This window comes from Alnus glutinosa, chromosome 13 (genome assembly GCF_958979055.1).
Source record: "Alnus glutinosa chromosome 13, dhAlnGlut1.1, whole genome shotgun sequence".
NCBI classification, from domain to species: Eukaryota; Viridiplantae; Streptophyta; class Magnoliopsida; order Fagales; family Betulaceae; genus Alnus; species Alnus glutinosa.
This window is the reverse complement of record NC_084898.1, coordinates 1,898,433-1,914,910: the sequence shown is the minus strand read 5'-3', so window position 1 is coordinate 1,914,910 and position 16,478 is coordinate 1,898,433. Positions and strand designations below refer to the sequence as shown.

The window sequence follows — 16,478 nt, the reverse complement described above, 5'->3', positions numbered from 1 at the left end:
TTACTTAAACACTAGGTTCCGAGTTTTGACACATTTTCATCACTTGCTTGACAAGTTGGATGTCGTGATCAATATTCACTCCAACTTGAAGGAGAGTATTAGGGAAGAGAATCCGAGCAAAGAAGAGACAAATTTATTCATTTTTAGTAAAGTTGACACATTTATAATACAGTATGGCAAGCAAGAGTGTCACATCAGTAATTGAAAATGCGTGACACTCACCGCTCGTGTCCTGCTTACAAGCACAAAACACAACCCAAATCCTTTGTAACATAGAACAATCAATCTCTCTCAATTTAACTTGAACAAATAATTTATATACAATGCTCTCACAATAGTTTATGATGATCATAAAGATGCCAACGACAAAGACGATGACGACGTTGATGAAGGCGTAACCAAATCTGACCCATCAGGCGAATTCCTGCAAAGAGGGCACGTCCAGTTCAATTTTAGCCACTCGTCTATGCAATTAGCATGGAAATAGTGATTGCACTCCGGTATAGTACTCCTCAATTCTTCCTTAGGCTAATATTCAAACAAGCATATGGGGCAAGTGTTGTCACTAATCGCCGGCTCTCACCGAGCAGTGTCTTTTGGTACGATTCTATTGTCGGCCCGTCGAGACCCACCGCAAGGACGCTCCGTTGTTGCTGCGAGATTATGCTGGTGATCGAGTTATGTGTTGGCGTGGTGTCTATGTCTATAAACCCTGATTCTGCCTCAAAGGTAACATGAGAGCCCAATGATGCACAACAGTCCGGGTATTCCGACGCTTATGATTATATTATGCCGTACTTGGCACTCCTTGGAAGACCGCCTAAAAGAGGAAACAATTACAATAAACTAATTGATCATGGATAAAATATCAACAAACAGTTAACCAATTTGTTAAAAAGTGAGATATATATGAATCCAATACAAGCTATAGCATAAGCACAGGTGCTTTATAAATGATTGTTGCCAATGGTTTTACCATTCTCGACTATATAAATACATGCTGAAAATTATTATCGGTGTATTAGCGTTTATTTAACAGCCAATAATAGCTGTGTTTTTCTTTAATAGTGACCCATATAGCACTGGCGGAGCCAGAATTAATGTTTTACTTGGGGCAATACCAAGTTCAAAGATTAATTCATTAAGCCTTTAACTTTAAACAATTACTAGCTTGTTTATTTTTTTGTTAAAATTTGACAATACAACCCAAATTTTGTAATTAATTTTTTTTGTTTAAAAAAAAAAAAATCTATTAGTATAAGCAATAATCTCCTCATTATCATATATAAATCCCTGCATACTAAATCAAGTAAGAACTAAGTTGATACCACATAATAAAATTGCACACACCCCGTGACCCCATATTGAAAATTGAAGAGATCATGTTTTGTATAGAAAATTTTAGAGCATTTTAAGATTAGTTCTAATTGACTCATAATAGTTAAATTTCATTATTATGAGTCATTTTTCGTCTCCAACATAATAGGTAGAATAGAGTTTTTTCTTCTAGTGTGAATAGTAAATAGGTAGAAGAGGTTATTCACTATTCACACGACAAACAGTTTTTTTTATTATTTTATCTCTCTTCAACCATTTTCTTCTTTCACACACTCTCTCTCACTCTTTCTTTCACGCTCTCTTATATACAAAATAATATTTAAATAAAATAAAGAGTAGAATAGATAATTTGTTAAAGAGACTAGTATATAGAATAAACAGTAGCTAATTAAAGTAGAGAGTTGTACTCGGCTATTATTGCTGAAGATGCCGAAAACCCCTATTAAAATATTATAATGTTCAACCCCTGATCATCACTATGCTATTTGCCTCTAAAGTTATTGCCAATTCGACATCATTAACGTTAACGTTTCCGCCTTCATTAGCACTTACTGCCTTTACAACCACACTACAAACACCATCTTCACTAAGTCATGATTGTCATTATTAATTACTATATATATATTATAACATTAATATAATATTTTAATTTCTTGTCATCTGAAAAACCATGGGATTATAATTCTAATTAATTCAAATTCTTGTTAACATGAATGTGTTGTTTTCTTATATGTAAGGTAGTAAGGTACGTACCACGATAACATTGAAATAATTTTACAAAAACTAGAAGAAAAGAAAGAAAGAGAGAGGGTACGTAGAGAAAGCTTACGGTCTAGATCGATCTGTCATGAGCATATATATGCTTGCTTGAGCTGAGAGAGTGATCAGAATTTGTGTTGTCCCATTGACGATGAAAGTTAACACTTGGGGTTTTGGAGTACTAGGGCTTCCGGCCCCCTCCTCTTATTTCTCTTAAGTTCTTTGAATAAGGAAATTAAATCACCATGATATATTTCCCAAAAAGAGATCTTTGATGCTTAATGAAGGCCGGGCCTTTTTCTTTTGTCTCTAATTTCTTGTTACTTTGAAGTAATTAAGGATGAGAATTTGTGTTTGCGTGTTTAGTTCGAGTCGTGTCAATAGTTACCAACCCTACTTTGAAGTTTAAGGCTTCTCTCTATTAAGGAAGAAAAGTGAGTCGCTATTTATTTTCTGAAATTTCAAAAATAACTTATTGTAGAATAGGATCTGATTGAATATTATTTTGCAGTGAATATTAGAAAATGAAGTCAATTTGTACAATAGAATTGGATGGAAATCTTATATTGCAATGAATGTTGAGACTTGTGTATAAATGAAACAAGCCTATACGCTCTACATGATTCTATTTCTTCAATTGTACTTTGAATCTCCTAATTTACATGTTCTATAAATAAGAGACAAATTTATTCATTTTTAGTAAAGTTGACATATTTATAATACAGTATGGCAAGCAAGACAGTGCTCTCAATTTAACTTGAACAAATGTTCACATGTATATATATATACAATGATCTAGCTCACAATAGTTTATGATGCTCATAAAGATGCCAACGACAAAGACGATGACGACGTCGATGAAGGCGTAACCAAGGCCGACCCATCAGGAGAATTCCGGCAAAGGGGGCACGTCCCGTTCAATTTTAGCCACTCGTCTATGCAATTAGCATGGAAATAGTGATTGCACTCCGGTATAGTCCTCAATTCTTCCTTAGGCTGATATTCAGACAAGCATATGGGGCAAGTGTTGTCACTAGGTTTGGGTAATCGCCGACTCTCACCGAGCAGTGTCTTTGGGTACGATTCTATTGTCGGCCCGTCGAGACCCACCGCAAGGACACTCCGTTGTTGCGGCGAGATTATGCTGGTGAGTTCTGTGTTGACATCGTGTCTACGTCTATAAACCCTGATTCTTCCACAAAGGTAACATGAGAGCCCAATGATGCACAACAGTCCGGGTATTCCCACGCCTATGATTATGCCGTACTTGGCACTCCTAGGAAGACCACCTAAAAGAGGAAACAATTACAATAAACTTAGTGATCATAGATAAAAAAATCAACAAACAGTTAATCAATTTGTTAAAAAGTGAGATATGAATCCAATACAAGCTATAGCATAAGCACAGGTGCTTTATAAATAATTGTCGCCAATGGTTTTATCATTCTTGACTATATAAATACATGCTGAAAATTATCATCGGTTTATTAGCGTTCATTTAACAGCTAATAATAGCTGTGTGTTTTTTTTTTTTTAATAGTGACCTATATAGCAGTGGTGGAGCCAAAATTAATGTTTTACTTGGGGCAACACCAAGTTCAAAGATTCATTCATTAAGCCTTTAACTTTAAACAATTACTTGTTTATTTTGTTAAAATTTGACAATTCAAACCGAATTTTGTAATTAAATTTTTTTTAAAAAAAAATTATTAGTATAAGCAATAATCTCCTCATTATCATATATAAGTCCCTACATACTAAATCAAGTAAGAACTAAATTTAATAAAATTGCACACACCCCATGACCCCATAATGAAAATTAGAGATGGGATCATGTTTTTTTATAGAAAATTTTAGAGCATTTTAAGATTAGTTCTACACTTTGTCTTTTTCCCAAGGCTTTCTCTAGTGTTGGGTCATGACATTCTCCACATGCCAATGGCAAAGTTGATTTGTATAAATCTAATGCTTGGATTTATGTCAATGATCTTGAAAGGCAAGTTCAAAGTTTGGAAATTGAATGACTGAATGGAGGACTTTTTGAGGTTAACGTTTGAAAGATGCAAGATGGTGGTTTTGTGGTCAACCTCCGAGTTTGTTGAATCTCTCTTTCCACAGTGCCCTCCAGATTGAAACAGAGAAAATACCGACACCATTGCTTTGACTACGGCATGCTTTCAAGGTTGAAAAGCAACTCCCACCCAAAGAATTAGAGCTGTGAGAGCATTAGAACCCTCCCTTCTGCGATTTTCACAATTTTTTTTTTTTTTTTTTTTTTTTTTTTTTTTTTAACTCAAAGAAGACAGAAGAGGCGACCAGAGTAGCTACTCTACCTGAACGTAACCATAGTAGGTCCTGCTAGCTAGCCATTTGCACAGGAGAGACATAGACAATAAAAAACCGCAGGCGTTAGTCCTACCAAGAATACTAGCGTTACTCAAGCCAATATGATGGTAAACTAAGCACTTCTATTTCAGAACTCGACCTCAAGACCTAACTCCATTATTAAACTTGAATGCCAATAGACCACTCCGTCGGTGGTTTTTGTTTTGACAGAATTGATCATATGTGGACTAATTTGATCTTCGCCTACCAATTGTTTTGACAGAATTGATATGTGGACTGTGTCTCTTTCTGTGGTTAGGTTGGGAAGTGTTAGACTTGTTCACGGTTCTTGAAGAAAGCAATCTCCCACCAAATTCAACAAATGAAACCGTCCTGTGTGTGAATGGTGTTAATTAGTGCTGCGGAATGTTAGACTTGGTCTTGCTTCTAGACGAAAGTGATGTATATATATATACCACCCAACCAAGTACAACCATGGGATGTGTCATGTGTGTATGGGATCGGATCTCTCTACAATTATTTTGTCAGGATTACAGAGGATTGTGAGAAGTTCTATAACTTCAGGTTTGAATTTTCAACAATTTATTGCCTGAATTGCTAGTAATACAGAAAGTAAATATGAAAAAACCCTATAAAATTAATCCATTTGTCTAAACATGTCAGCGAGCTGCTCGAAACTTTGGGTTTCATGAGTCCGCTTACTTAACAGAAACTTTCATAATTGTTTGTCCACTTATATATAGAAAATAAACAATTGCATTGCTGAAGATTATTAATTGCTGGAGATCTCGAACTGTATAGATGTGTGTGTGTTTTCATGTTGTGGAAGTGTTCAAGTTGTTCATGATTATTGAAGAAAGCGATCTTCCACCCAAAACAACTAGCAATGTGGGACCTAGTCAGTTTGACTACAATCAAACCTCCTCCTCTTTTTCTCTATTATATTCTTCTGTGAAATAATTGTAAGAAGAAATGAAGAATTAACCAACGAGGAGTGGAGAAGAATACAAGGCCCGCAAGGATTTGAAGTCCTAAATATTAATCATATTATAATATGTGAAAAGTTCATGGACCCATTAATACTTTCGAAAGACGTATTGAAAGAGAATGGGATACTGGTTTATAAAGTGCCCAGATGAAAAAAAAAAAAAAAATCTTAACGATGTGGAACACTTTAACATGCCTCTCACTTGTGTTAACTAATAGCCAAACACGTAGACAACAACATGAAAGAAAAACCCATCATCGCAAGAAATATGTGACTCTGATATTTCATTGACATTCTCAAAATACACATTGAGAGAGAAAGGGATACTATGATTTATAAAGTGTCTGGGTAAAAGAAATTTTAGTGATGTGAGACGCTTTAATATAATCTATATTAAATTATTATTTATCTAAAAATAAAAAATAGATGACTGAAAACTATGAATTTTATAATTTAATTAACGGTCTAATTAATACCTTAAAAAACAATTTTTAGTGAAACAATTAAAACGTACCAATGTTGCTGCTTGGACCGTTGACAAAGCATTCAACATCGAGGCTCGTATCACTGCGCACACAGTCTCCACCACGCGCTACGCATTCAGCGCAACTGGGCTCACTCCAAGCCAACTGGACCGACTGTGACGGCGACATTTCCGGAAGCAAAGCAGTAAATATTGCTTTACACGACGCCGGTGGCAGCAAAGTACCATCGTAAGCGGTCGGTGTCATCGAGACGTTAAAGCCATTGCCGCTAAGGCAAGGAATCGGCCAAGACCTAGACATGTTTGTCACGTCGGAGGAGCAGTTTAAGAAGGTGAAGTTCCAGCTAAAAAAGTCGGTCCGGAAAGGGGAGCCGGAGAGACTCGAGAGAGTGAAGTTTTGCAGGGTCCGTCGGAAAAAGCAGTTGTCTGGGTCGGTGATATCTATTGTTTGGTCCATGTAATCGATGTTTTGGACGACAAAGTCGCCGGAGTGAGGGAGGGTGAGGATTGTTTGGCTCTGGTTGGTGCATGAGAGATCGAATCCGGCATAGCCGCAAGCTTTCGGTTGGTCTTTGAATCTGAAAGGGAACTGAACGGGAGGGCCAATTCCACCGCAATATGAAGTTTCACAGAGTATGATCCTTGATGCTATGGGCGGAAAGGAGAAGAAGAAGGAGGAGGAGAAGAAGAAGAAGAAATACTGTAAGGAAGCCATTTGAGGAGGTGGCCGGAAGCACCAAAATATTCTGCATGTTAGCGTGTGGGGATGCTTTTAATATCTCTATAAGATAAATCCTCCAATGAAATGGTGACAGCCACGTGACCTGGAGGGTATAATAGGAACAACGCTCTCTATATTTTTATGGTCCAGCCTCGTGGCACACGAGTAATGGCAGAATACTGGTTGTCTATGAGTGGCACCCGTAGACACGCCAACGCTCATAAAGTGTCCAAAGTAGAGGTTGATAATTAATTAAAATACTGGCAAAAAAAAAGAAGACAGCTTGACCAGCATCATCGGACAGTGATAGGCAGGTCGGCGTTGAGTGGACAAGAACCTTCTCCATTTCAAAAATTTTGTAATTTTTATATTAATTTAAGCTATTCAGTTCTTAAAATATACTCCAATTTACTCTATCTAATTAGTCATCTTCTTCGTGATTTAAATACGTGACGTGATGCTTAATTTAGTATTAAATGATGCAAATTTTATATAAAACTCACACATGCAAGAAATGGATACACAAAAACTCACATATATATATAAAAATAAATAAAATTTTAAATTGTACTTAAGTTGTAACAAAAATATCATAAATGACAAGTAATAAATATGGTTGAATGGGCTAGAGCGAAAGTTATTGTGCTAACGAACTAACAACGTTAGAAGACCCAAAATAGATATTTAATCAATCAATAAAGACGCCCGAATTCCTAGATATTTTATCAAGTTTTGTTTTTTGTTTTTTGTTTTTTTTTTTTTTTTGGCTCTTGCATTCACACCAACTACTTGAAAGTCCAATATTGGAATAGCATTCAAATTTCATTTGGTACTTTTGCAGTTTCAACACGTTTTAACTCGATGTAGTGCACGAAAAAGAAACAAAAAAGCAAAGGAAAAAGACAACTCCAGGCCGGGTGGGTTTGGCAAAGGGTCCTGGGACGAAAAATGTGAATAAAAATGATTGAGGTGATATAAAGTTAATTAAAATAAGTTTTAATCTATTTTTAAAAAAAAAAAAAAAAAAAAGAAGAAGAAGAAGAAGAAAAAGAGGAGGAGGAGAAAAGTTATTAGTAATTTGGAGAAAGGAGTTCGAACTTTTTAAGAAAAATGAAAAGATATGGTTACCAAACATAAACTTATTTTTTTAAAATGGACAAAATAGTACTCCACATCCTGGTGGCCCTACTAATTAATTGTATCCCATAATATTAAACCATACAAAGTGGGTGTGGTTTCATCTAAAATCAGGAAAAAGAAAAAGAAATGAAAAGACCATTAAACGTACCATTGCTTGGAACATTAAAGCATTCAACATCCGTGCTCGTAGCATTCTCACGGGCACAGTCGCCGCCGCGCACTACACATCCTCCGCAACGGGGCCTTCCCCAACTCAACCGAACCATCCCATGCCATAGCAAGGGAAACAAAAACGCCATTTTTCGACATGTCACCGGCGGTGGCGAAGCCTGATCAAGGAGATCGGTCGGTATGACCCAGACTATATTGTCATCGCCGCTAAGGCAATCTACCCGTATATACCCAAGCATAATCGTTGCGTTGGAAGAAGAGCAGTTGAAGAAGGTAAGACTGTAAAGGGAGTCGATCTGGAAAGGAGAGCCCGAAGCGGTGAAGTTTTGAATGAGCCGTCTGGGAAAGCAGTTGTCTGGGTCGGCGATATATATTAATTGGTCCAAGTAGTCGATGTGTTCGACAACGAAGTCCCCAGAATTCGGCAAACGGAGGATTGCCTGGCTTTTGTTGTCGCATGAGAGATCGAATCCCGGATCATAGCCGCACTCTCGGGCTGATAGAGAGCCTTTGAGTCGGAAAGGGAATTGAACAGGCACGTTTTGGTTGCCATCACAAGATGAAGGTTCACAGATTATGGCGTTTGATGCTATGCGAGGAAGGAAGACGAAGAGGATCAGGAGGAAGAAGAAGGCGGGGAAGAAGACTTGGAAGGAAGCCATATACGGAAGTCGAGGCGAAAAACAATATTATGCCCAGGGGGATTAGGAAAAGGTTAATAAGCCACATGGGATAGCTAGGGAGTAGTGGAGTCCTCTTCAAAGTCAAAAGAGCTTCTTTTTTTTTTTTTTTTTTTTTTAAAGAACAAAGTCAAAAGAGCTGCCTATACATATTGTGAAAAATATTCAAGGAAAAGTTCTCCAATTACATCGTGACAGCAATATTGTGAATGAGAAGAATAATTGTTTTTTTAAAAAAAAAAATAAAAAAATAAATTAAATTATTAATATTTGTTCACCTAAATATTTTACTATTAGCTTTAATTTTCATTTATTAATTTTAATTATACCTCACTTAATTATATCTTAAAAAACCAAAAAAATTGAACGGTTAATTTTATAACGAATAGAGTTTTCTTCTGAACTGGATTTGACAAATTTCTTAATTTCTTTTAATTTAGTCTATAAAATTATCATATATTCTTTAATATGTAAGAAATATATAACTTTAATCTGTGAGACGTATATAAAATTATCATATATTCCTTAATCTATAAGAAGTATATAACCTAATTTGTGAGAAGTATATTCCTTAACGACATTATAATAACTGAACATGTTCAAGATTTTTATCATCAATGATATGAATGAGTGAATGGTTACAAAAAAAAAAAAATAGCAAAGCTGCAAATTTTGGACACGGCTCGCAATTCGATTTGAACTTCACATGAAATTTGTAGGTTATAGTTAAAGGGTATGACTTATTTAATTAAATAAGTCAATTAAGGTTGATCTATCTAATCTTATATATATATGGCTCAACACGACATGCATAAATCCAACACGTGACATAAATGATACTAATTTTTTTATATGATCCACAAACTCGATACAAACCTAATATAAAATTAACATTAAAGAATCTAACCTATTTAATTATATATATTAAATTATAATTAATTCATATAATTTTGTACACATGCATCATACGACTCAAATAAGTAAGCTAACACAAATTACTATCCCTTCTCTTAAAGACGTACGTGGACCAAAAAATTCTGTCTAAAAAATTCAAAAGACCTATAAAGAATTCAATACTTCTGACATATGGATAGAATATTGAACATGTAGAAGGGGCAGGAAAAGTAAAAATGTCTAGAACGAGAGGGCAGTGTTTGACAAATGGTTTTAACCCTGTTTTGACTTTCTTTTTCATTTCTTAAAAAAGAAATTAACATCTTTTCCAAGTTATTAGCAAATATATATATTTTTTCAATTTTCTCTCACAAAAAAATTAAAACTCATTTCAATTTTATATCACTTCAAATTTCAATCATTTCTTATTTCTATTCAAACAAAAAACTCATAATTTTTTCACTTTTTTTCACCCAAAAAAAAAATAATCTCATTTTACTTTTATATCACATTAATCACTTCTTATTTTTATTCAAACAAAACATTTACGACAAAACTCTTTACCAAACACACCTCAACTATTTAGGATATGTTTGGATGTTTAATTATATTGTATTATATTTTATTATGTTTGAAAATGTTGTTTGTGTTGGTTTTTTAAATTAAAATTGTATTCGGGTTTTATCCGTCCTGTTTTAACCCAATTCAAAAAAAATGAACCCAACTAAAAAATAATAATAATAATAAAAAAAATTTAACCCAACTCAAACGCACCACAACTGTTTATCTTGTATTTCATCCAATTAATTAATTCTTTTTTCCTCACTCATTCAAAATGCTTGACTGTCCATCAGAATATTAATAATTTTTTAGAGCATTTTTCGACGAAAACTCTTATTTGACTTGATATGGTGCTTGGAGAAAAAAAGAAAAACTAAAGACGAAAGAGCAAAGAAAGGAGGAAAAAGACCCTTATACTTTTAAAATACGAAGTTTGAACGAGTCTTTCCTACTCCGATTTAAATAGCAAAGATTTTTACGAAATGGACAAAAGAATAAATAATAGCTAGCATGAGGACACCGGATTGGAATCTCCTATATATATATATACTGTTAGCTGAATTATAGTCAATTAAGAAAGGACCAATAGAGTTTACATACCCAAACAAATTGAAAATTAATCCTTCTAAACACAAAGCGGAGAGTGGAATTATTTGGGTTTGTTTGAATATGCGAATTTTTTTTAGTTGTTGAGATTTGTATATAAATCTAAAATAGAATAAAAGAATAATAATAGCAAAAGCAAAAGAGAGAAAAGAGACAGAATTTACGTGGTTTGGCTTATGACCTATATTTATAGGGTAAAGTTCAAAAGGCTATATTATGTTTAATAATTTAATTGTTTATAATACATAAATTCCTATTTATATTTGAATAAGTCGACCTATACAAGTAAACATAAATCGAACACAAATAACCTAAACCAAAAAATACAAATCAATAATATTATATTTAGAATACATTATTGTTTTCAAAATTGTACATAAAAAAAATAAAAAATAAAAAATAAAAAATAAAAAAAAATTGAAAAAACATGTTTAGAAATGTGAATTATAGTTTGAAAAAATTGAATATATTTTAAAATTCATGTTTAGTTGTGAGTTGTTTCCACTATTTTTTCTTACTATTTTTCCCTCGGTTTTTGCATGCGAATTGTGTTTTAGCAACAAGTATCTCCTCGGTTTTTGTGTGCGGATTTATTTAGATTGAATTTTGCATTTTCTGACCCAAAAATAAATTCAGGAAATAAAAAAAGAACTGAATTGAAAATTATGGAGTACTTCCAAGCATGCACTAACAAATATGCTCTAAAGTTAGCACAAAAGAAGGCAAGGCCCATAAGTGCTCGACTAACGATATGGAGCCGAAATTTAGCTGCGTAAACTATTGTAACATTAATTAAATAATTAAATTTATTATTATATATCAATTTTAAATTTTAAAATAAATAATAATTTAATATAGTATTATAACTAATTAAGATTCTAATTCTACACTTAAACCCCCCTTAAGTTATTCAACCCTTTTTGATATTCACAAAAATATGAAAAGGTATTAAAAAAAAAAAAGAGACAAATCCGCTGTGTTTCTATGTTTTCCTCCGTTTCTAGTGTTGAATTACCCTAGAGTTATAGATTTGATGAGGATTATATTAACCTAACTTTAAATATTTAATGAGATTAAATTACCCTAAATTAAGAAATTTGATTAAAAATATTATGCTTCATCCATACTTATTGGCAATGGCGGAGCTACTAAGGAGCTTGGGGCTTGGCCCCGAGCCCAAAGATTCTACCTCAAAAAAAAAAAAAAAAAAAAAAAATTGCTCCTAATTTTTTTATTTTTTTTTAATTTTGGCCTCCCAATTTTTTCTCAATTTGGCCCATGAAGTTGGAGAGGTTGGCTCTGCCCCTACTTCTCGGATAATTCGCAAATAAGTGATTGGATAGTTCAATTTTCATTTCGTCATATAAATCTCATAATTACCTACTCTAATCGTATATGATTCAAACATATAATTGTGTTTCATTTGATAACAGATAATTGTGTTTCATTTGATCGGAAAAGTAAACGTACCATTGCTGCTTGGAACAATATTAAAGCATCCAACATCCAGACTGGTAGCACTCTTGCGCGCACAGTATCCATCGCCGGCTAGACATTCTCTACAACTGGGCTCACCCCAAGTCAACTGCACCATCGGTGACGGTGACAGTGGCACAGGAAGCAAATCCATCAAAATTACCCGACACGACGGCATCGTCATCAAAGTCTCACTGTAGCGACTCGCCGTGATCCAGATGTTATAGTCGTCGCCGCTAACGCAAGGAATGACCCGCCCATACCCGTACTCGTACATCATCGTCTCGTTGGCCGAGCAGTTGAAGAAGGTGAAGTTTCTGACAGCTGCGAACCCGAAAGGAGAGCCCGAGAGATTGAAATTCTGCAGCAAGCGTCTGGCAAAGCATTGATCTGGGTCGTCGATATATATTGATTGCTCGTAGTAGTCGATGTATTCGACGACGACGTCACCGGAATAAGGGAGAGTGAGGATTGTCTGGCTTTGGTTGTTGCATGAGAGATCGAATCCCGGATAGCCGCACGATTGGTCGGTATTCATGCCTTTCAGACGGAAAGGGAAGTTGACGAGCGGGTTTTCCCTGCCACCACAAGACGAAGTTTCGCAAATTATGGCGCTTGAAGTTATGTGAGGAAGGAAGAAGAAGATGAAGAAGGTGGAGAAGAAGACTTGGAAGGAGGCCATTTGTGCGAAAGTGGAAGCTACAAAATATTCAGGGGGAATGAGCTAGGGAAAGCCGGAAAGCCAGATAGTTTAATAAAGCTACATGGGATAAGGCTCTTTGAAGTCAAAATAGCCTGCATTTTCTTTTAGTTAGTAAAATTCCCTTCAAATGTAAGAATAATCTGCTTTTCTTTTTTTTCTTTCTTTTTTTTCTTTTTTTTTTTTTTTTTTTTTTTTTTTTTTTGTAATTTTATATATATATATTGAATTATACATATTTGATCACCTAATATTATATCCTTAATTTTTCTTTTGATTACCTCATTATAACTTACTTATATGTTAAAAAAAAAAATATCAAACTATTCATTTTTAAAAACCTACATCAAATATTTAGTAAAATGCTATTATTCACACCTATTTATCATGTATGATTCATTTACATGAGATGAAAAATTACTTAAAGCATGTCATGTCAACCAGTAGAAAATAAATAAGATAATTAGAACGCTAAAACTTAGCATTTTCTTACTCTATAATGCGTAGGAAACAACAAAAGAACAATAAAGACCGAAAAATACCTTATCTATTTTAAAAATCCATAGTTTGAAGAAGTAGTTTTCCTATTCCAATTTAAAAGTCAAAATATGGCTTTGTTTGTTATTTTTTTTTTTTTTAAGAAAAAAATGTGAAAATAGTTTTAAGTATTTTGTAATTATTTTATATTTTAGATTGTTCGGTAATATGTTGGTTTTGAAAAGAAAAAACAAAAGTGAAAAAAATAATAATAATTTAACAAACAAAGCTTGAGAATGCACCTTGACAATGGTATCCCAGGAAATAATACCGTACGATTTCCATTCCCTAACAACGTGATAAATTCGGATCAATATCCTTTATAATTTTATTTTTTTAAATTGTAGATTTTCAAATTATGTAAATTTATTTCGTTTTATGTATAGAACAGCGTGCAAAATGCTACATATTAAAAATGTGACATGTTAATAATGAGAATTAATTTAGTATATTTTTATCAGGCTTTTACACTTTATGTCGTATAAAAACTTTGAATAAAAAACTATATTTTGGTTTAGTAAAGAAGAAACGTCTTTTTAAAATTGAAGAAAAGTCTTTGGAAATGATTTTTTTTTTTTTTTGGTCTCGATAACGTGTTATATCTTTAATATTTATCATTTTTCACGCCATTCGATTAAAAAACGATTTGAATTCACATAATTTGAGAATCTAAAATTTCTTTAAAATTGTAAAAAATCCTAATCCAATAAATACACCACTTCCCTGCCCTTGGATCACCAATAAAGTCCATATGGTAGGGTTGATTCCATAGAGTGGTTATGGTTAAATTTCCTTGAGTTACTAAGGATATTTTGTGGAATTTCCTGTCTAAATTCCATGCCATTCGGGATGAGAATTAATAAGAAAGAAGGTGTGGACGGTGGACCCAAGTGCATAGGGTAGGTGAGCCCTATATCTTTTGGGTTGCCCAAAATATCTAGTTTGTTTGGTAACTAATTGTGTCCTAGGATATTTGTTTGAATAATAGTAAGAAGTAATTGATGTGATATACAATTTGATAATGTTTTATAGAAAAGTGAAAAAAAATTTGTTTTGTAGTCGGTTTTTTTTATTTAAATAAAAATTTATTGATGTAATATAAAAAGTGTAAAAAAGTTATTAGAATGTTTTTTATTGATTTTTTTTTGGAAAAAGTGAAAAAATAAAATAAAATGAAAGTTAAAATGGTTTGCCAAACAAGCTCATGAACTCTGCATACCTTCTTCCTTGTTTTTTTGCCCAAATTGGACATAATTCGGATTAAAATAAAAATAAAAATTAGGGCATCCCCATCAAGTTGGTAAACCAAATGCCGTATTAAATGGTGTAGTTTGGTAGATTCAATAACTGTAATCGCCGCAAGGAATTCTTATTTGTCAAATGATACTTCCAACTTGGAAAGTACTTTGAAAAATTAAGGATACTCCTTTTATTTTTTGAGTTAAAGTTAAGAGATCTGACTCGTTTAATTAAATTGATCAAATTATAATTAAATTATATAATCTTATACCTATACTTTAATATCACCGAACCCAATATTCAAATAGAAATTGTCACCCTTTCCTTAAGACTGATTGAGCATTGCCTTTTGCTTTCTGCAATATTTGATTGTGTACCCATGGAGGCCCATCCTAGCAGTGGGCTTTGATGTGGATGATTATGGATAATACATCGTAAGCCCAATGGTGAATTATTAGTCCAAAGAAAGATATCGTAAACCCAATGATTATGTACATCGTAAAATATTAGCAACTTCAAATGTTTTTAAGTTGATCAAGAAAATAAAAGTAATTTTATATTTATATTAAGCGTTCATCAAATATCTATTAAAAAATGAGATGACTTTTAAAATTACTATTGGACATATGATTAATCAAATTGTAATTTTAAAAGCCACCTTATTTTTCATGGACATTTAATGTATATGTAGATCGAATTACTCATAAAATAATCATCCTAAAGCCTGAATATTTTCAATAGGTTAGGTTAAGTTGGGACGGGCATAATAAAGAAAGATATGTTAAACTATTATCTTTCTGATTTTGTTTTAAGTTTGTGGTTTTAGGTTTGCGTTGAATTTCTTATGGATGAATTGTGCTCAAATAGATATACGTATAAGAGTTAAGTGCCGCCTTTTGTTATTCTAATAGAAAAGTTATATAATTCAAATTATTAGTTATTTTTTGGTTAACGGTTTCAAATGTTGATGGATTTAGAAAATCTCTGTAAATTACGTGGCTCGTTAGCATTTTGGTCGTGTTCGAAAGGTAGTTTGTTAAGTTAATCTGAGACTGGAAAATTAGTTATTTGGATGATGTTGAGTGTAATGGCACTACAAAAATACTGACAATTGGACGCGTGTCTACAGTACCGGTTACTGTAGACACGCGTCCAATTTGACACGTGTCTTATGAGACACGTGTCTAATTTTACAGCCGCCACAATTGGACGCGTGTATTTAATACGCGTGTCCAATTGGACACGTGTATTAAATACACGTGTCAAACTGTTATTTTTTTCAAATATAATTTTTTTTATTAAATAGAATTTCAACAATTGGACACGCGTATTAAATACACGTGTCAAATTGGACGCGTATTTAAATACACGTCCCAGATTGGTGTACGTAGGCGCACGGGAATTATCCCGCGCCCACATGATGATCTTGTTCTTAATTTAAGTTTCAAAAAGAAAAAAAAAAATAAAAATTTATATACTCTCGCTCGCTCACTCTCTCTGCGCGCTCTCACTGTTCTTTCTCTCTCTCTCACTGTATCGCTCGCTCTCTCTCTCTCTCTCTCTCCGTCAACACTGGACCACTGGCCAGCTTCCCGACCACCGTGTGGTCGGCCTTCCCAACGTCTCTTGCTCGCTCTCTCTCTCGCTCTCTCAGTCTTTGTCTCTCGCTCTCTCTGTCTCTCACTCTCTCTCACTCTCTCTCTCTCTCTCTCTCTCTCTCTCTCTCTCCGTCAATACTGGACCACCAGCCAGTTCTAAGTGGACGACGAGTTGGTTCTGCATGTGTTTCGTATAGGTATATTGTATACGTATTAGGAAGGAAAAAAACAATAAAAAAA

At 33.8% G+C, this 16,478-nt stretch overlaps 1 protein-coding gene across 1 annotated transcript; it reads right to left on the bottom strand.

The window, feature by feature from the left end:
- Positions 1-2,710: 2,710 nt before the first annotated feature.
- Positions 2,711-12,927, bottom strand: LOC133853814 (putative RING-H2 finger protein ATL21B). The gene is made up of 2 exons (XM_062289844.1): positions 12,159-12,927; positions 2,711-3,386 (listed from the first exon to the last, which is right to left on the bottom strand). The coding sequence occupies exons 1-2, from the start codon at positions 12,844-12,846 to the stop codon at positions 2,917-2,919; spliced, it is 1,158 nt and encodes a 385-aa protein (XP_062145828.1). The 5' UTR covers positions 12,847-12,927; the 3' UTR covers positions 2,711-2,916.
- Positions 12,928-16,478: the final 3,551 nt, after the last annotated feature.